Source organism: Aaosphaeria arxii, assembly GCF_010015735.1.
Source record: "Aaosphaeria arxii CBS 175.79 unplaced genomic scaffold BU24scaffold_1, whole genome shotgun sequence".
Lineage (NCBI taxonomy): Eukaryota > Fungi > Ascomycota > Dothideomycetes > Pleosporales > Aaosphaeria > Aaosphaeria arxii.
The window spans coordinates 3,998,350-4,014,177 of NW_022983474.1; the positions used below are offsets into that span (position 1 = coordinate 3,998,350).

At 49.9% G+C, this 15,828-nt stretch overlaps 6 protein-coding genes across 6 annotated transcripts; 5 read left to right on the plus strand and 1 right to left on the minus strand.

Moving 5' to 3' along the window:
- Window positions 1-169: 169 nt before the first annotated feature.
- On the plus strand, window positions 170-1,771 carry BU24DRAFT_438735 (DUF171-domain-containing protein; the record flags this gene model as incomplete). The annotated part of the gene is made up of 2 exons (XM_033530269.1): window positions 170-205; window positions 277-1,771. The coding sequence occupies 2 exons, from the start codon at window positions 170-172 to the stop codon at window positions 1,570-1,572; spliced, it is 1,332 nt and encodes a 443-aa protein (XP_033390144.1). The 3' UTR covers window positions 1,573-1,771.
- BU24DRAFT_417432 (uncharacterized protein) lies at window positions 1,772-6,234 on the minus strand. The gene is made up of 12 exons (XM_033526721.1): window positions 5,681-6,234; window positions 5,473-5,628; window positions 4,760-5,338; window positions 4,671-4,709; window positions 4,576-4,623; window positions 4,390-4,425; window positions 4,219-4,237; window positions 4,101-4,166; window positions 3,336-4,051; window positions 2,887-3,284; window positions 2,244-2,832; window positions 1,772-2,191 (listed from the first exon to the last, which is right to left on the minus strand). The coding sequence occupies exons 1-12, from the start codon at window positions 5,834-5,836 to the stop codon at window positions 2,171-2,173; spliced, it is 2,823 nt and encodes a 940-aa protein (XP_033390145.1). The 5' UTR covers window positions 5,837-6,234; the 3' UTR covers window positions 1,772-2,170.
- BU24DRAFT_29714 (uncharacterized protein) lies at window positions 6,066-6,848 on the plus strand. Its single transcript, XM_033522821.1, has 2 exons — window positions 6,066-6,104; window positions 6,158-6,848. The coding sequence occupies exon 2, from the start codon at window positions 6,211-6,213 to the stop codon at window positions 6,778-6,780; it is 570 nt and encodes a 189-aa protein (XP_033390146.1). The 5' UTR covers window positions 6,066-6,104; window positions 6,158-6,210; the 3' UTR covers window positions 6,781-6,848.
- Window positions 6,849-8,282: 1,434 nt separating this feature from the next.
- Window positions 8,283-10,134, plus strand: BU24DRAFT_29266 (glycoside hydrolase family 16 protein). The gene is made up of 7 exons (XM_033522819.1): window positions 8,283-8,523; window positions 8,574-8,628; window positions 8,686-9,287; window positions 9,338-9,475; window positions 9,526-9,572; window positions 9,626-9,670; window positions 9,736-10,134. The coding sequence occupies exons 1-7, from the start codon at window positions 8,382-8,384 to the stop codon at window positions 10,081-10,083; spliced, it is 1,377 nt and encodes a 458-aa protein (XP_033390147.1). The 5' UTR covers window positions 8,283-8,381; the 3' UTR covers window positions 10,084-10,134.
- An 845-nt stretch (window positions 10,135-10,979) lies between these two features.
- On the plus strand, window positions 10,980-11,951 carry BU24DRAFT_29753 (WSC-domain-containing protein). Its single transcript, XM_033522822.1, has 5 exons — window positions 10,980-11,197; window positions 11,260-11,333; window positions 11,395-11,525; window positions 11,577-11,645; window positions 11,708-11,951. The coding sequence occupies exons 1-5, from the start codon at window positions 11,144-11,146 to the stop codon at window positions 11,836-11,838; spliced, it is 459 nt and encodes a 152-aa protein (XP_033390148.1). The 5' UTR covers window positions 10,980-11,143; the 3' UTR covers window positions 11,839-11,951.
- A 50-nt stretch (window positions 11,952-12,001) lies between these two features.
- BU24DRAFT_29787 (copper radical oxidase) lies at window positions 12,002-15,297 on the plus strand. Its single transcript, XM_033522823.1, has 6 exons — window positions 12,002-12,225; window positions 12,288-12,346; window positions 12,401-12,724; window positions 12,772-13,402; window positions 13,454-14,475; window positions 14,528-15,297. The coding sequence occupies exons 1-6, from the start codon at window positions 12,165-12,167 to the stop codon at window positions 15,197-15,199; spliced, it is 2,769 nt and encodes a 922-aa protein (XP_033390149.1). The 5' UTR covers window positions 12,002-12,164; the 3' UTR covers window positions 15,200-15,297.
- The last annotated feature ends 531 nt before the right edge of the window (window positions 15,298-15,828 follow it).

The following is a 15,828-nucleotide window of genomic DNA, read 5'->3' on the forward strand; positions in this document are numbered from 1 at the left end:
AGCCTCCACGCGCAATCCAAGTCGCTTAAGGAAGTTTGCGTTTAGTTGCGTCTAACCGCGCGTGTGGGAAGCTTGATCTGTCGCGGGGAAATCTTTGCTTTCTTCCAAGTCAACAGCCTCCATACCCAATTTTTCCTTCTTTCTCTTTAATTTCATGAAAACGTAAACAATGGCGAAATCTAGCGGTGTTTTTGATAAGGCTAAGGTACGTTTCTACTTGCTATAGTCAAATACCACGTGAATTGTTCTTCGTAACCCAGCTAACACATCGCAAAGAAAAGAAAGCAACCCTCGGTCGTTGTCCACCATCCCGAACGTAACCCCGATGCCTCCGCCGACCATGAACCGTCGTCATCGAAGCGCCAGAAAATCTCGCGTCCAGAAGAAGGAGAAGAAGAGGATGGCGAGCTAGATACCACACGGCCATCCGCCGTCTACAAACCCGCGGGTGGCAGAGACTGGACACTGTCGATCGCGCTCCCCGGCAGCTTCATTGCGAACACGAAGAACTTCGACCAGAAGACGGACCTCGCAGCACGCATCGCCCGCGCCGCCGCCGTCTTTTGCGTGGACGAGATCGTAATCTTTGACGACGAGCCGGAGACGGTGCCGCCGAACCTGCAGTGGGCGGCCAAGGGCAAGGGGAAGAACGCGAAGAAGAAGACGAAGAAGGAGGTGCTGCAGGAGGTTACGGAAGATAACGAGGCCTGGGACAACCCGGATCAGTTCCTGTACCACGTGCTCAGCTACCTGGAGTGTCCGGGGCACTTGCGCCAGGCGCTGTTCCCGCAGCATGCGAATCTCAAGGGCGCGGGCAAGATGCCGACGCTGGACATGCCGCATCATATGAAAAAGGAGGAATGGATGCAGTATCGTGAAGGGGTGGCGTTGGACCCCCAGCAGTATGCGGGAGGGAAGAGGGGCGCAAGTGGAGATTCGTCGTCGCTCGTGGAATGTGGTCTCTCATATCCTGTCAGATTGGACATGAAGATACCGCCAGGCCAGCGCGTCACGATCAAGTTCAACACTGCCGATCCGCCACCATCGTGGCCGCACTTGTCAGAAAAACAGATCGCGGCGTTGGAGCCTCAACCCGTGGCGGCCAGCCTTCCGCGCGAAGAAGCTGGGTACTATTGGGGATACCAGCCGAGGCTCGTAGATAGCCTCTCTAACGTCCTGGTGGAGTGCCCGTTCGAAGGTGGTTACGACTACGTGATTGGGACGAGCGAACGCGGCGTCCCGCTCTCTCAAGTTCTGCCCGATGCCACTAAGCCGGGAAAGAGCTCACGACGAACGTCATCATCCGCCTCCGCAGGCGGACCCAACAAAGTCCCCTCTCAGTTCAAGCACCTCCTCCTCGTATTCGGCGGCGTGACTGGCCTTGAGCCCGCCGTCGCCAACGACCCCGAGTTTAGATCGAAAGGCCTGACCAAGGAGACGGCACACACAGTGTTCGACGCGTGGGTGAACTTGGTGCCGAATCAAGGGAGCAGAACTATCAGGTTGGAGGAGGCCGTTTGGTTGGGTCTGATGGGATTCAGGGGATACGTCGAGTCGCAGAATTCGGAGTGAGGGAGGAGAAGTTAAGAAAGTCAAAATCGTCGAGATTCGCTGACGTTTTCTTTGGTAATCGCCTTGAATCACCTGCTCGTGCTTTGAAAAAGGAAGTAAGGACAGAAGCAATGGAGCTTCATGTGAATCGCTCTATACCCCCGTTTCGTAGGTAGAAGATCTTACCTATTTTTACTTGAGTATCACAACTTAAGAAACGTAAAAATGTATCATGAAATTAAAGTACTACTTTGTGAAAATAATCATATCGGCATACCGGCAAGCAAAATACTTGTACCAGTGTAATTAACCCCATTCTTTAAATTGTCCCAATATCTCCCAACCACATTATACTCTGCACTGCACTTGTGTACCTACCCATATGCGCAGCTTTACAAAATATATCGACATTGAGAGATCAAATTATAGAGAAATGCAATCATGATCTATCAAATGATGATTTCCAAAAGTCCTGTCCGTCGGCTATGCTGGTAAGGAGTGCTAAAATACAACTATTTCGGTGTTGTTGGCGAATGAACAAGAGGTTATTGAGGTTGACTGGTAAAAACAGCCGTGAGACTTGAGAGACATTGTCGGAGGATGAGGAAAGTAAAATCACTCAGAAGAGACCGAGCGCAAACTGTATTTGGTCAGCGTGATGTCCAAAGACCGGAGGATTCAAGTTCACTTACAGGCAGCAACGCGTGGCATCCAACCTGATTAGCCAACGGCACTATAGCCGCAAAATCGCTGATCAACCACCCTCTAGGCGCGAAGAGAGCACAGTAGATCATACCCCCGATGATAGGCGCAAGGAACAAGTACATATACTTGAAGTCCTTGACAATTCGATCCAGACCAACCCTGAAGCCCGACTCTGTCAGTTCCTTCGCCGTGGCCGTCCACGAGATGTTCACGCTGAAGAAGTGGCAGAAGATGGCCTTGAGGAGATGGAAGGAGATTCCACCGAAGAAGAGCAAGAAGAAAGGCATCCATTTGATTGTTTCAACCAATGACCAAAAGAAGGTCTTTTGGCCCAGTCGATGTCGCAACATGGCGTATGCGAGGGGGCTTAGGACGTTGAAGACCACGGCCATGCCAACAAAGATCTTCCAGCTTGTGATGTAGAATTGATCGACGTCGTCGTTGAACCAGCCTACAAGAATGTAGTTGGCAAGCGTGAGGGGGATTGCTGAAGCGATGGCATAGTAGGTGCCGATGTACGCAAGGATGGTCATCTTGGATGTTACCTTAATTGGGCTCAGGAGAAACTTTCGGAATCTAAATTCGAGAGGTTAGGGGACTCAAAGGAAAGAGGAACATCGATCAACTCACAAGGGCGTTATGGGTCCTTTCCTAGGCCACTTAACCAGCGGGTGGAACACGAGTTCATTGCAGCCGTATGCGTACTTCTCCCAACGAGCTAGCTCGTCGTAGACAGTCAATGACACACCTTCTTTGAACCCTCCATTGTGGTATGTTGCCAATCGAACGACGAACTTATTGATCTGCAGACGAAGACTGACATCGAAGTCCTCAGACACGTGATCCTCAGACCAGAACTTGGTTTGTCCATCCTCTTCAAATGCAATGCTCTGAATCGCTTTCCATCTGATGAATGTGTTGTGGCCGACGAAGGGGGCACAATCGCCGTTGCCGACAGCATATTGGATAGATGTGTACACTAGATCGGTGAAGTACGTGATACCGTTCTCGAAGGTGTTATTGACCACCTGTGCAGATTCAATTAGCGGAGTTCGACATTAGAATGGAGCGGAACATACCTGCATAATTCCAGACGCGTGCTGCAAAAGAGCAACCTCTGGACTTTCATGCATCTCGAGTGCACCAAAAAGTAAGCAATCCTCAGGAACACGGGTGTCGGAATCAACGATTAGAATGATTTCACCCACACGGATGTTTCCTGCTGCCCATGTGCGACCTTCATCCTTCTCAAGCTCATTTCCACGAGCCTGCTGATACAGAGCATCCTCATCTTCAATTGTGAGATCATCTTGAGTGCACCCTCTTCGGGCGCACTCTTCGCTGATCAATCTCAACAGCTCGTCCTCTACCCTGAGGCTGAAGTTAAGGCAGTAGTTCATGTTAGAAGCCTTCTTGAAGTGTCCGCGACGAGTGAAGTAATTAGTGTCTTCCACTTCTGCGGCCTCGCTATCCGCGGCCTTCTTCCGGGAGAACAGGCCCCCAGAAGATTTCTTCTTCGGTTCATTGTGTTTCGGCCGTGCGACCCAACCAATATTGTTCAGCTCGTAGAAGGCCTTTCGCGCTTCCTGCATCTCTGGCGAAACACATTGCATACCATCTTCGTTGACGAAAATGCTCGCCGTACCGCCTTGTTCTTCATAGTACTTAACGGCCGCAAGAAGGGAGGTAACTGTTGGAATGACAACACCCTTCAACCCTTCTTTGTAAACGGGCATCTGGATGGTGACGTGCGGCAACTCATATTTGGAGTGGCGGCCTCGTTTCGGGGCTTTGCCTGTTTTCCATTAGCATTCAATCACAGTGTCAAACACAGCATGACTCGCCTGAATAATAAATGCTATTGTCCTGTAATGCAGAAAGTGGACCGAAAAGCTGCCCAAGAGAACCACCTATCTCCTATCAGTATAGCCACATTGTAGGTTTCAGAATCCTTGAACAAACCTATAACAATAAAGTAAAACTACAATTTCATAATATTAGCTTCGTTTCCAATAACGTATTGGGGAAATTCAATCACTGGATGCTCTCTGAACATGGTGGCGTTTTCAGCCAGCCACCACGATCCAGAACAGTCACGATCGACGACAAATAAACGGTGATTGGCAGACTTACTAGGGAAAAAGAAGCGAAAAGTGGGATGGTCGCGACCTAAAATCAACATCATCAGTAGAAATTCAAAAGGAAGTATAATTTGTAAATTGTTGTTAGATGCATGATGGCAAGATAAAGAGCCCCGGTTGGGCACCCTGGACCCACTGGCTCTCGCTACGGGATCACGACAGAAGGGATCAAACTTACCAAGGCAAAACGAATCATCTTTCCATCCAGACGATACTCTGTTATGAGCTATGTTGCGTCAGCTAAAGGACCCAAATTGGTTGGAAACCACAAACCTTTGCCAAACAGGCCATTTCAACTACGATGACAAGGACCTGGATCCGGTCAGTATGTTGTAAAAGCAGATGGCGACACACATGTTTACCATCGCGATTCCAATGGTCACGGCATGTACCAATAAGAACTTTCGCTCAGGGAGGTCCGCTTCTTTCTCAGGGTCGTATGCCTTGTCGCCCATCTCTTCGACCTCTATCGCACGATCAATGACACCAAGCTTCTCACTCATCTCAGAATCGAGAGGACTCGAGATGGGGAACATGGAAGATCTTGTCTGACCATGTGCGCTTGTCTGCTGAGAGTTATACTGTGTAGCCGGTGGGATTGGAGAGATAGACTGGTGCGAAGGAATATGAGATCCCCAGACGAGTCCAAGTAGCTTAGTCTCGATGTCTGTACCATGCGCAAGTATGCTCGGTACGGTGTCTCCCCAGACTAACACGAGTCTCTCTTCTTTACACAGACACACGTATGAGTCCCGCGTCACTGATGACTTTGGCGTGGCGATGTCCCTCACTGAGCTGACGATCGGTAGCACGAATCCGCGTGGGTCCAGTGTGAGCTCCCTTTGAAGAGGTGTGAGCTGTTGGAGGAGCGCATGTGTTATATCTGAAGACATGGTAAAAGCAACGGCTGCTCCAAGTCTTTCGATCGCGGCGACGAGGTCCTGTCATGGGAATGAAGGTCAGCATTGTTGAATATGCAAAATGAACACATGGACTTGAATGAGAAACATGGTCAATCCGATGCAAGTACTGGATGCCCGAGGTAAGTCGCTTTGGAATGATTGACAATACTTACTCGGTTCAGGAAAAGAGGTTCAGCTGTGTATATGCCGTCCGTCCGCCGTAACATTACACCAAGGTTTGCTTCACTGCCATCAATGGCCCCATACTCGTCTTCGGAAAGCTCTAGCCATTTTGCTTGCGAACACCTTTTGTGCAGAAACCGTACCATCTACTGAGAGGTAAGCTTATGATTCAAACAAACTTTCTGAAGCGTCGCATACAATATCGTGCCGATCATTGTTCGTTCGATTTGACACAATGCTAGAGACAGCACTACTTTCCCGCTTGTTGAGATGCGAAAGCGGAGCATTGATGGCAGCTCCATTTTCTCCTCGCGAAGCACCTCGCGAGGAATTTGCATCACTCGAGGTCATCATCGTGACCTCCAGAGGACTTCAAACAAATACTTCCTATGGGGATGTAATTGTTAGAAGAATAGAGAAGCAAATGCAAGAGATATGCCGGCTCGCGTTGTTGGCTCCAAAGTATGGAGCGAATGCTTTCCGGATATAAAGACCCTGGCTTGCAGCATATGCCGTCAGATCATTCGTGCCGTTCAGGGCTGCTGTATTCGGGTTAAGCTGACAACACCAATCGAACAAGGTTCTGATAGGCCAAATGCATCTATCTCAATCCGATAAGCATGTGGGTTGAAACTGCATCAGAGCTGATTGCCTGACTCGGGCTGAGGCTGCTAGTCTTAACGCTCTGTTTTATTGGGATTCTGTGGTCGAGTCTCGTCGAATCGCATATGGAATCCGATAGGAGGAAACTGGCGGCTCCGTATAGAGGACTGCATGTCTCGATTCGATCAGCAGTCCGCTTATTTACGGTCTCAATTGCGAGCAAAGGAGTTCTAGAAATGCGATGTTATGCAGCTAATGGTAGCGAGAGTCATTTGGAAAGAGATATCAACACAGCCAAGGATCGTGATCAGACATTACATTCACTTGGGTGTGCCTTGGACAATGTGCCACCAACATTGGCGTATGTATCATGGGAATGGAGTACCATCAATTGTGCCCCCACGTTACGAAAGTGTTATACTGGATGGACCACGTATAGCACACAATTGCCTACTTCGTCCTTTGGTCCAGATGATTGCGAGATGTTGCACAGAGATGGGACAGCACGGACTTGGTTCGCCCAAAAGAAGGCCCAAGAACCGAGCGGAGCAGCTGCAATCGTACACTGGCGGTTCCATGTGCTTAATCTGGACTTGCATCCTTTACCGGTACATAAAGCTGTTGGCAAACGCGGACGGGCCGACTTCTGCCTGGACAATGGTCGGGGTGCTTCCCGCCCCAAAGCTACATACTGAGATAAATGCATTAGCCATCAAGACACTGAATCCAAGCTTTTCGAAATACGGAATAACCATACTAAGAGCTGTATGAACTAATGAAACAAAACGGTTCTGAACGTATGGTAAACAAGACTGAGAGATTCACCATCGCCTACGACACGAGCACAGTTTGACAATCGAGCTGTTTACGGGTGAGCATGGGAGAAAAGAAGCGAATGTCGACAGGCCCATAATGCCTGTGCAGAGAGAACAACTAAACGGAGGCATGGCCGTGGCCGCAGGTGCACTCGTACTGGGGTTAACCATATTGCTGGTACAGGAGGTCGAAGTTTCGATAATGCCATGCATGTGCGACATTTGCCAACAATAAACGCCTCCAAATGTATCGGCAGCACCGTCGAATCCAAATACGGACATTGGCTGTATCACTGGCAACAATACGCTGTAGCATAGGTAGATAGTCTTCAGGCTCCTTTGCATGAGGGCAAGATGATTGGATATAGCCTAAGGACGCCCATGGTCGATAAACAAGGTGTAATGAATTCTTAGGGGACGATCGCCGATACTCGATGCCAACAATGTTTCCGCAGGATCTTATGGCGTAAACAGATGGTCCCTCGTGGAAAAGGCCCAATTCGAAGATGCCATTGTTCGAACGACTATGAGAGAGCGCCTGGCCTGGGTAATGGAAGTTTGACGAGGAACACAGGAGGCAACACAACTCTGAATGCGCATAGGGTTGGATCCGTGCATATCATTACATAACAGTACTGGCATGCCGGAGGGACCAATCATATGTCGCCTTTCTTTAAATCCCTCCAACTTCACTCGTGTTGAGATGGAAACGCTCCCGTCCCGCCCGCCACTACCAACCTCACGTCCACGTCCACATCCACATCCACAGCCAAACTCGTATCTTTATCTATTATCTCTTTGGTGGACTGAGTCCTGCTTGTCTCCAGCAGCTCAATGTCACTCTGTAATGCAATGCTATCCCAATCCGAGACGTTTCCATTCTTAAAAAATGGGGCTTGGTACGCTCACATCGATCGGCTGGCCCAACGTCCAGGCTTGAATCATAGTAAGGCGAGGAACAAGAGTCCAGGCACTAGATAGCCTCTTGTCCACTCGCCTTGTCGGCTTCCTGTTCTTAACGGCCCGCATGTTTTGGCTGATCCTGATGTGCGCTATCCATGCACGACCCCCTGTGGCAGCGGTTCACCCTGCGGGCGTGCAGCGTCCCATGTCATCATTCTCTGCTTTATTGGCACAGAGCAAGAATGACCTCAATTGGGTGTATGACCTCGTTAACTTGTGTTGTTAACTTTCTTACCGCGTGGCTGCTACGTATTGACGTTTTCATATGCCATTTATGCAGTCATGCTACCACAATTCGGCGGAGGCGTTCCAGGCGTTGAACGGCCGCGCCGTCTCTTATCTCAACACACCTGGTTCCCTCAAGATGTACTCGTATTGCTTCCCATGCAAGGTGCTTAGCGTCGATCTGCCAATTGAGTTTCACTTTCCAGACTATATTCTTAATGTAATTCATCACTTCAATTCAAGAATATTTCACGATAATCACCAGTGGTGAATTCTATTGTCGCGCCATCACCATGTCTCGTGCTGCCTCAGTGCACACTCCAGGAACAACGAATCCCTTCACAACTCCGAATTTATTGAGTCGAGCACCATCGGTTGACGGGCACACGTCGAGCGGTCGACAATCATCGTACTTCCCTTCTTCGGGAGCAAATGGTACGTTCTATAATAGATAATGGAGACATCTTGCCTAACACATTATTTAGGAGTATACCCGGCGCGACGAAGGAAATTCAAAAGTGCTCGACTAGTAGCTGGAGAGTAAGGTCACAATGTTTTCACTTTTTTCTTTGTACTGGTTGACTGACTTCAGCAAAGGTACGACGAAAAGCCATGGGCAGATAGCAAGCACCCGAAACTGAAATGGGAGAGAGCGATCTTTTACGGATCGGTGGGCATCGGCGTCGTGATTGGTGCAGTAATCTGCTACTTCGCATACGCCTCTGTGACAAACCACGAATATTGTTTAATATTAGAAGATAATTTTGCTTCCATTGATAAGAATACCTGGAGCTACGAAATACAGAGAGGTGGATTTGGAAGTGGAAGTTTTGAATGGACTACAGAGGATCCCAAGAATGCCTACACGGATGCGGAGGGTCTTCATATCGTACCGACCTTGACCATCGAAAGCACCGACATCACGAAGGAGCAACTGATTGACAACTTCGTGCTCAATCTGACCACTTCTGGTGAATGCACTACTACGGGGATTGACAATTGCTCCATTAGGAGTAACAAGACTGCCGGGACTATAGTCAACCCTGTTCGAAGTGCACGTCTATCCACCAAGGGAAAGAAGCAGATCACATATGGAAAGGTTGAAGTGGTCGCAAAGATGCCGCGCGGAGATTGGCTCTGGCCTGCCATTTGGATGATGCCTTCGGAGGACAAATACGGAATCTGGCCGAAGAGCGGAGGTAAGCTCATAGGTAACCTACACGATCTTTACTCGCTAACGTCTGTATAGAAATTGATATTGCCGAGAGTAGAGGTAACAATGGTGATGATTACACCAGTGGAGGGAGAGATTCATTGATCAGTGCCCTGCACTGGGGGCCGCTTTCCGAAGCCGATGCGTTCTGGAAGACCTCGGGACAGCACCGAAGTAAGTCGCAAGATGAAAACCATATTTGCCAACTATTTACACCTTTACAGTTCGAAGAACAGACTATTCAGAAGCTTACCATACATTCGGTCTTGAGGTATGTTCCAGAAATTCGCACTATATTGAACCGTTACTTACTCAGGTACGCAGTGGAGCGAAAACTATCTCTACACCTACATTGATAGCAGACTACTTGTATGTCACTTTCCGAACAGCATTTCAATGATCTCCCAGAGTGGCTCTGCTGACATGAGGAATAGCAAGTCTTTTTCATTCGATTCAACTCGAAATACCGCAACATGTGGGATCGCGGCGAGTTCGGTAAAGCGCTTGTCAATCACTCTGCGCTGTACGATCCATGGTCCCAGACTGGCAAGCCAAACACACCTTTCGATCAGGACTTCTACCTCATCCTCAATGTTGCTGTAGGCAGCACCAATGGATTCTTCCCTGACGGTGTTGGCAACAAGCCTTGGGGTGATCAGTCCCCGACGGCCATGAAAGAGTTTTGGGACGGACAGGGCGCCTGGTACCCTACCTGGGGCGAGGGAGATACGCGGGGCCTCACAGTGAAGAGCGTCAAGATGTGGCGCCAGGGTGCATGTTGATTGAATTCGAATGCATAGATGATGATTCACGAACAGACTGTACATAGTTTTAACGGAGTTCTCGAGTACATTAATATCAAGTAAGAAGATGTTCTCGCGTTGCTAGCATTCAAGTAATTGAATTTGCCTTAAGAGCCCTGTTCCAAAGTAACACTTTACTCGAAGTCCGAAGGTAGGACGGAAACCAGTAACTGTTGGGTAATCCCATTCCCGAATTATGCCCGTTTTGAGGCTCCCGTTGGCTCTTCGTATTACTACAATTCTTAGGAGCTGAATTCGGCTACAAATGCACGGAAAACATTGTACAGTATCTATCATGTCGGCTTCAAATCCTATGATACGTTCTGGAGCTTTGTCCAATAGGAAACAGTGGGTCGTGCATGCCATGCATTAATGCTTGTCTCGCTAGCAGTGCCGCCCAGATGCGAGCCAATATCGACGATAACAGCTTATTCCACCCTGGTCGATCCTACATATTACCTGCAATCCTTCATTGCTCGTATACCGTTTGCTTCGCCTCGCCAATTATCTAGACCGTCTGGGCTCAATCTCTCAAGGGACCCCCATCACTTTGAACTGCTCTCGGTTCAACGACCTTATCCTTGCCTGTGACATGGGAGCTGTAGGGAATCGCATCCGCTCTGCAGCGGAGTTACTCTCGTATCTGAACAATTGACACAGCTAGCCACGCGCTGATGCCTGTATTCAATAAAACTCTCGTTCAGCCTTTTCAACCACAGCAATGGGTTTAGTGGTTCCAATCTGGCCTGAGAGGCTGGCCATAGTCAGAATCAGATACACCACGATGGGTAAGATACCGACGAGTGGCTTCGTAGCGCAGTGCCTCCTGACCGGCCAAGTGCAGTCGACTCACCAGCCTGACGCTCTTTAATCGTTGCAACACAACCTACAACAATTGTTTATCTTTCTCCTTAAACACGCAATTGCGGAGTTTTGCGTCTTTGCTTTCTATCCCAGTCGTTACAGACATTAGCAGCCCACCTTATACCTTCGTTCAGATTCATCTTGACTACCTAATTCATGAGCGAGACCAGGAGAAATGGCGTTTACATTTCCTTGGTTGAGGACAGCAGCTGCCTTGCCATTCCTGCTAGTATGTGTAGCCATGAGCTTGCATCCAGACGGCGGAATTCGATGCTAATCACAAATTAAAAGGCAACATTGAGTTCTGCTCAACTTGGACCACCTACCTCGCCCCGTGCCAATTGGAGTTATACAGGATGCGTCACGTAAGTTTACCCAACTTGGCATTGGAAGTCGACCACACCTCGAGCTAACGTCGATTGATAGAGACTCCGTAGGTCAGCGTAGCTTGACGGTTTGGGCCTTCAGCAGTGGTTCCATGACCAATGCTGCCTGTGTATCCTCCTGTGTAGATAGCGGAAATTACTATGCTGGTACGGAATACGCAGGGGAATGCTGTATGTTTGCGTCCCATCTATTCGAGAACTGCTAACTGAAGATGATCGTAGACTGCGGTAAATCCTTGAGCAGTACCGCCGTAATCGCCGACGATGCAGACTGCAACATGGCATGCAATGGTAAGGATTTCCTCTCCACCTCGTTCAATTACTTGCAGTATGTATGTTGACTGTGACACCAGGCAACGCAGCAGAGCCATGTGGTGGGCCGAACAGACTAACCGTTTTCAACACCACGATACCAGCAGGCCCTGTTGGTCCCTTCGTGAATCCAGGTGCTAACGGGTACCGATCACTCGGTTGCTATACGTAAGTTGCATTCGATCCTTTGCTCAAGTTGTCGGGCGTAGAGTATCCTGTTTTGCATGCTTGCCATCCTCATTCAGTAGTGTACCGCTGGATTCACGTACCTCACTGCTCGTTCCTTTTCCTATCTGCACTTCTGGAATGCCGTGCATGGGTGGGTATTTCTTTTTCAGAATATCAGATACCGACATAAGCCACATGAAGCAGCGTCCCTTGTTCAACATTACCGCGGACACTCACTAAAGATAATCCAGTGATAGTGCAAATGCACGCACCTTGAGCGCAGGGGTGACCACTACCGGAGGTGCAGAGTCTCTCACCGTGGCTTTGTGCATGTCAGCTTGTGCGGCTCAGGAATATCTCTATGCTGGTGTCGAGAATGGCGGGCAATGCTGTAAGTTACGCAAAGGCATCAGTGTTCGCCATCTTGATAGAGCAAATTACTAACATGTCCAGATTGCGGAAACAAGATAGCAAGCACGGCTACCTCCGCAGATGCAACTACTTGTGATACTGTAAGCTACGATCATGTTTCTTTGTCCTATCGAGCCCAGGCTTATCTTAGTTAGGTGTGTAATGGTAACGCGACCGAGTACTGCGGCGGGACCAACCGACTCAACCTCTACACTTCCCGACAAGCACCGGAAGGATGGAACTCTCTCGGATGCTATGCCGACAATGTCAGCGGCGGGAGAGCCCTGACAACCCAGGTCTATCCTGGCGGGGCCTTCACTACCGAATCTTGCCTGACGGCTTGCCGCACTGCCGGTTACAGACTCGCTGGAACTGAATACGGCGGAGAGTGCTACTGCGGCAACTCGTTTAGCAATGGCGGCGGTCCTGCGCCCGATGGCAACAGTGGCTGCAACATGCCTTGTAATGGCAATGCTCAGGTAAGCATGTTGAAGCTGTTCACATGTTCAATTGTTGATCAGTATAGGAAATGTGCGGAGGTCCAAACCGACTTAATGCTTATCAGTATGGTGAGGACGGGTCAACCACCATTTCGCCTTCTGGCACACCTACCACAGTATCAAGTGTTGCTACTTCTACGACAACCGCGAGGGCTGAAATTCCTACTGGCTGGTCCTACAAAGGCTGTTGGATAGACGGTGCCAACGGCCGAATCATGAGCAACGGTCAGCCCGACAACAACAAACTCACCATCGAGTCATGCATAGCAACATGCAGCAAACTTGGCTACGGTGTTGCAGGAATGCAATACGCAGCGCAGTGTTTCTGTGATGACTTCCTACGCAACGCTGCTACCAAGACCTCGGAGGCAGACTGCAACATGGGATGCGCCGGTGATGCCTCGGAGAAATGTGGCGCAGGTAATAGGATGAGCGTTTACTCTAATGATTCCCTTACAGTGTATCCCGTTCCATCTGTGCAGAAGACCAACCTCACGGGTAGTTGGTCGTATGTTGGATGCTTGTCGGATGATGGACAGGACCACGTACTGCCGTATCAGATCATCTTGACTAAGAACAACACGGCGAACAATTGCATCTCGCAATGTTCTGCATTTGGATACAATGCTGGTGGTTTGGAGTTTGGCCTTGAATGCTGTAAGTTCTCACAACCCCTTGGTCAGTGTACAACTGCCTGACGTTATCCAGATTGTGGCGACATCAGCGATGTAGAAGCTGCAGGAAAAAAGTTGGTATCTGAGACTGAGTGCCAGGCCACTTGCACTGGGAACGCTACCACAATATGCGGAGGTCCAAGGCGCCTTTCATATTACAATTGGAAGGGCCCACCGCTCACCACCTGGAACTACCCAACAGGCAATGCAGCTGGACAGTATCAGTTCCTCATCGGCGGTGTAGTAGTACCTCTCATCACACAAGCCGCGCCCAATGGCAAAGTCACCTTTCTCGAGAAATCGGGAACCGGCGCTCCCAACACCACTGGAGCATACGAGCTCGATCTTTCTCAATTGAACAACTTCACTGCTGCTTGGAGGCCTATGCATGTCAAGACAGATATTTTCTGCTCAGCCTCGCTCACACTTCCCGACAAGGTCGGTCGACAACTTAACGTCGGCGGCTGGGCTCTGGATGCTACCTTCGGCGTGCGTCTCTACTGGCCTGATGGGTCACCAGGCGTATGGGGCAAGAATGACTGGCAAGAGAATGTCCAAGAACTCCACCTTCAAGACGGTCGGTGGTATCCTACCTCCATGGTCATGGCCAACGGTTCTATTCTCATCGTTGGAGGTGAAGAAGGCTCCAACGGTGCACCAGTCCCGACACTCGAAATCCTCCCTCCTGTTGGCCCGACTGTATACTGCGACTGGCTGAATCGTACTGACCCGAACAACCTGTATCCTTTCCTTGCAGTTCTCCCGTCTGGCGGTGTCTTCGCTTCTTACTACAATGAGGCAATTATCTTGGATGAGAGATCCTTGACGGTCTCTAAGCAGCTTCCCAATGTTCCTGGCGCAGTTAACAACTTCCTCGCTGGCCGTACCTATCCCTTCGAGGGAACTGCCGTTCTTTTGCCGCAACATGCTCCGTACAATGATCCCCTGGAGATCATGATCTGTGGTGGTTCCACACCATTCCAAGGCTACGCCCTAGATAACTGCGTCACTATCGCCCCTGAAGTCCCTAATGCAGAATGGACTATCGAACGCATGGTAAGACACTCTATCGTCAAACATGTTGAAACCAGACTAACCATCCATCCAGCCTTCAAGACGCGTCCTCAGCTGCATGACCGCCCTCCCAGATGGAACCTACATGATCCTCAACGGCGCGCACCAAGGCTTCGCCGGGTTCGGACTCGCCACGCAGCCAAACCACAACGCCGTCCTCTACGACCCCACAAAACCCGTCAACAACCGCTTCAGCGTCATGGCCAACACGATCGTCGACCGCCTCTACCACTCCGAAGCCATCCTCCTCGACGACGGCCGCGTCCTCGTGTCCGGCTCCAACCCCCAGGACGAGCGCTTCGCAGAGGAATACCGCGTCGAGGTGTTCGTGCCCCCGTACCTCATGGGCAACCCCACGCGACCTGCCGTCAACATCACGAATCGAGATTGGTCGTACGGGCAGCAAGTTACATTGGTGTCCACGCAGCCCATCGCGAGGGTATCGCTCATGGGCGCCGGATCATCAACCCACGGAAATTCAATGGGCCAGAGGACGATTTTCCCGGCCGTCAGTTCCGCCGGTGGGAACACTTACACGATCACGGCGCCGCCGAACGCGCATGTGTGTCCGCCCGGTTGGTTCCAGGTGTTTGCGCTCAATGCGAATGGCGTGCCTAGTGTGGCGATCTGGGTGCGCATTGGAGGCGATCCCGCGGGCCTGGGGAATTGGCCTGCTCATCCTGACTTTGATGTCCCGGGAGTGTAGATACGGGGACAGGGTGTTATTTCGTTCGTTCGATTTGATGTTTGCTTTGTCTGTTGATACCAGTTCAGCCCAAAGACGGGCGGGGCTTTCTTTCGTTGTTACTTTCTTCACGCATATTGAGATGTTTTGTTTTGCTCATCAGAGGTTCTAATATAACACTTGGCTTGGTTGTCTTGCTTTGACATATACATTCAGAATGGACAGTAGATCACATAGCCATAACCCACGTAAACTCCACCTCCAATACACTACCTCCCCATCAAACAAGAATCCTGCATACTTTCCAGACGCAGAATTAATCTACATCCCATTTCCCGCGCCGTGGTTCCATCAACGCATGTCTCAGCCATCTGGCGAAAGCGCACACCATCATTCAAAAAAACACTTCCGTAGGTAAGGTAGCTTTCGATATTGAATGCAGTCTATATAAAGCACATCTCCTTCTCGATCCGTAACATCGAGCCGCACGTACATTACAGGCGCTGTATCGAGTAAGACTGCACATCTTTACACATGCATACCTAGGTAGGTACCTAGGTAGATTTGCACACCCCCACGCCCAAACGGAGCGGCCTCCACGGTTCCCCAATGGAACTGGCATGCATATTCGGACCAAGTATCAGGAATCC

What these genes read in the sequence shown, in the direction of transcription:
- BU24DRAFT_417432 (XM_033526721.1), bottom strand. Translation starts at nt 5,836, where the DNA reads ATGATGACCTCGAGTGATGCAAATTCCTCGCGAGGTGCTTCGCGAGGA. An exon ending in TGACCATTGGAATCGCGATG is followed by an intron (nt 4,710 to 4,759) that starts GTAAACATGTGT and finishes GACCGGATCCAG; the next exon opens with GTCCTTGTCATCGTAGTTGA. An exon ending in ACGCGTCTGGAATTATGCAG is followed by an intron (nt 3,285 to 3,335) that starts GTATGTTCCGCT and finishes GAATCTGCACAG; the next exon opens with GTGGTCAATAACACCTTCGA.
- BU24DRAFT_29714 (XM_033522821.1), top strand. Translation starts at nt 6,211, where the DNA reads ATGGAATCCGATAGGAGGAAACTGGCGGCTCCGTATAGAGGACTGCAT.
- BU24DRAFT_29266 (XM_033522819.1), top strand. Translation starts at nt 8,382, where the DNA reads ATGTCTCGTGCTGCCTCAGTGCACACTCCAGGAACAACGAATCCCTTC. An exon ending in CCCTTCTTCGGGAGCAAATG is followed by an intron (nt 8,524 to 8,573) that starts GTACGTTCTATA and finishes CACATTATTTAG; the next exon opens with GAGTATACCCGGCGCGACGA. An exon ending in AATCTGGCCGAAGAGCGGAG is followed by an intron (nt 9,288 to 9,337) that starts GTAAGCTCATAG and finishes ACGTCTGTATAG; the next exon opens with AAATTGATATTGCCGAGAGT.
- BU24DRAFT_29753 (XM_033522822.1), top strand. Translation starts at nt 11,144, where the DNA reads ATGGCGTTTACATTTCCTTGGTTGAGGACAGCAGCTGCCTTGCCATTC. An exon ending in AGTTATACAGGATGCGTCAC is followed by an intron (nt 11,334 to 11,394) that starts GTAAGTTTACCC and finishes GTCGATTGATAG; the next exon opens with AGACTCCGTAGGTCAGCGTA. An exon ending in CTGCAACATGGCATGCAATG is followed by an intron (nt 11,646 to 11,707) that starts GTAAGGATTTCC and finishes CTGTGACACCAG; the next exon opens with GCAACGCAGCAGAGCCATGT.
- BU24DRAFT_29787 (XM_033522823.1), top strand. Translation starts at nt 12,165, where the DNA reads ATGTCAGCTTGTGCGGCTCAGGAATATCTCTATGCTGGTGTCGAGAAT. An exon ending in ATGCAACTACTTGTGATACT is followed by an intron (nt 12,347 to 12,400) that starts GTAAGCTACGAT and finishes TATCTTAGTTAG; the next exon opens with GTGTGTAATGGTAACGCGAC. An exon ending in CTTGTAATGGCAATGCTCAG is followed by an intron (nt 12,725 to 12,771) that starts GTAAGCATGTTG and finishes TGATCAGTATAG; the next exon opens with GAAATGTGCGGAGGTCCAAA.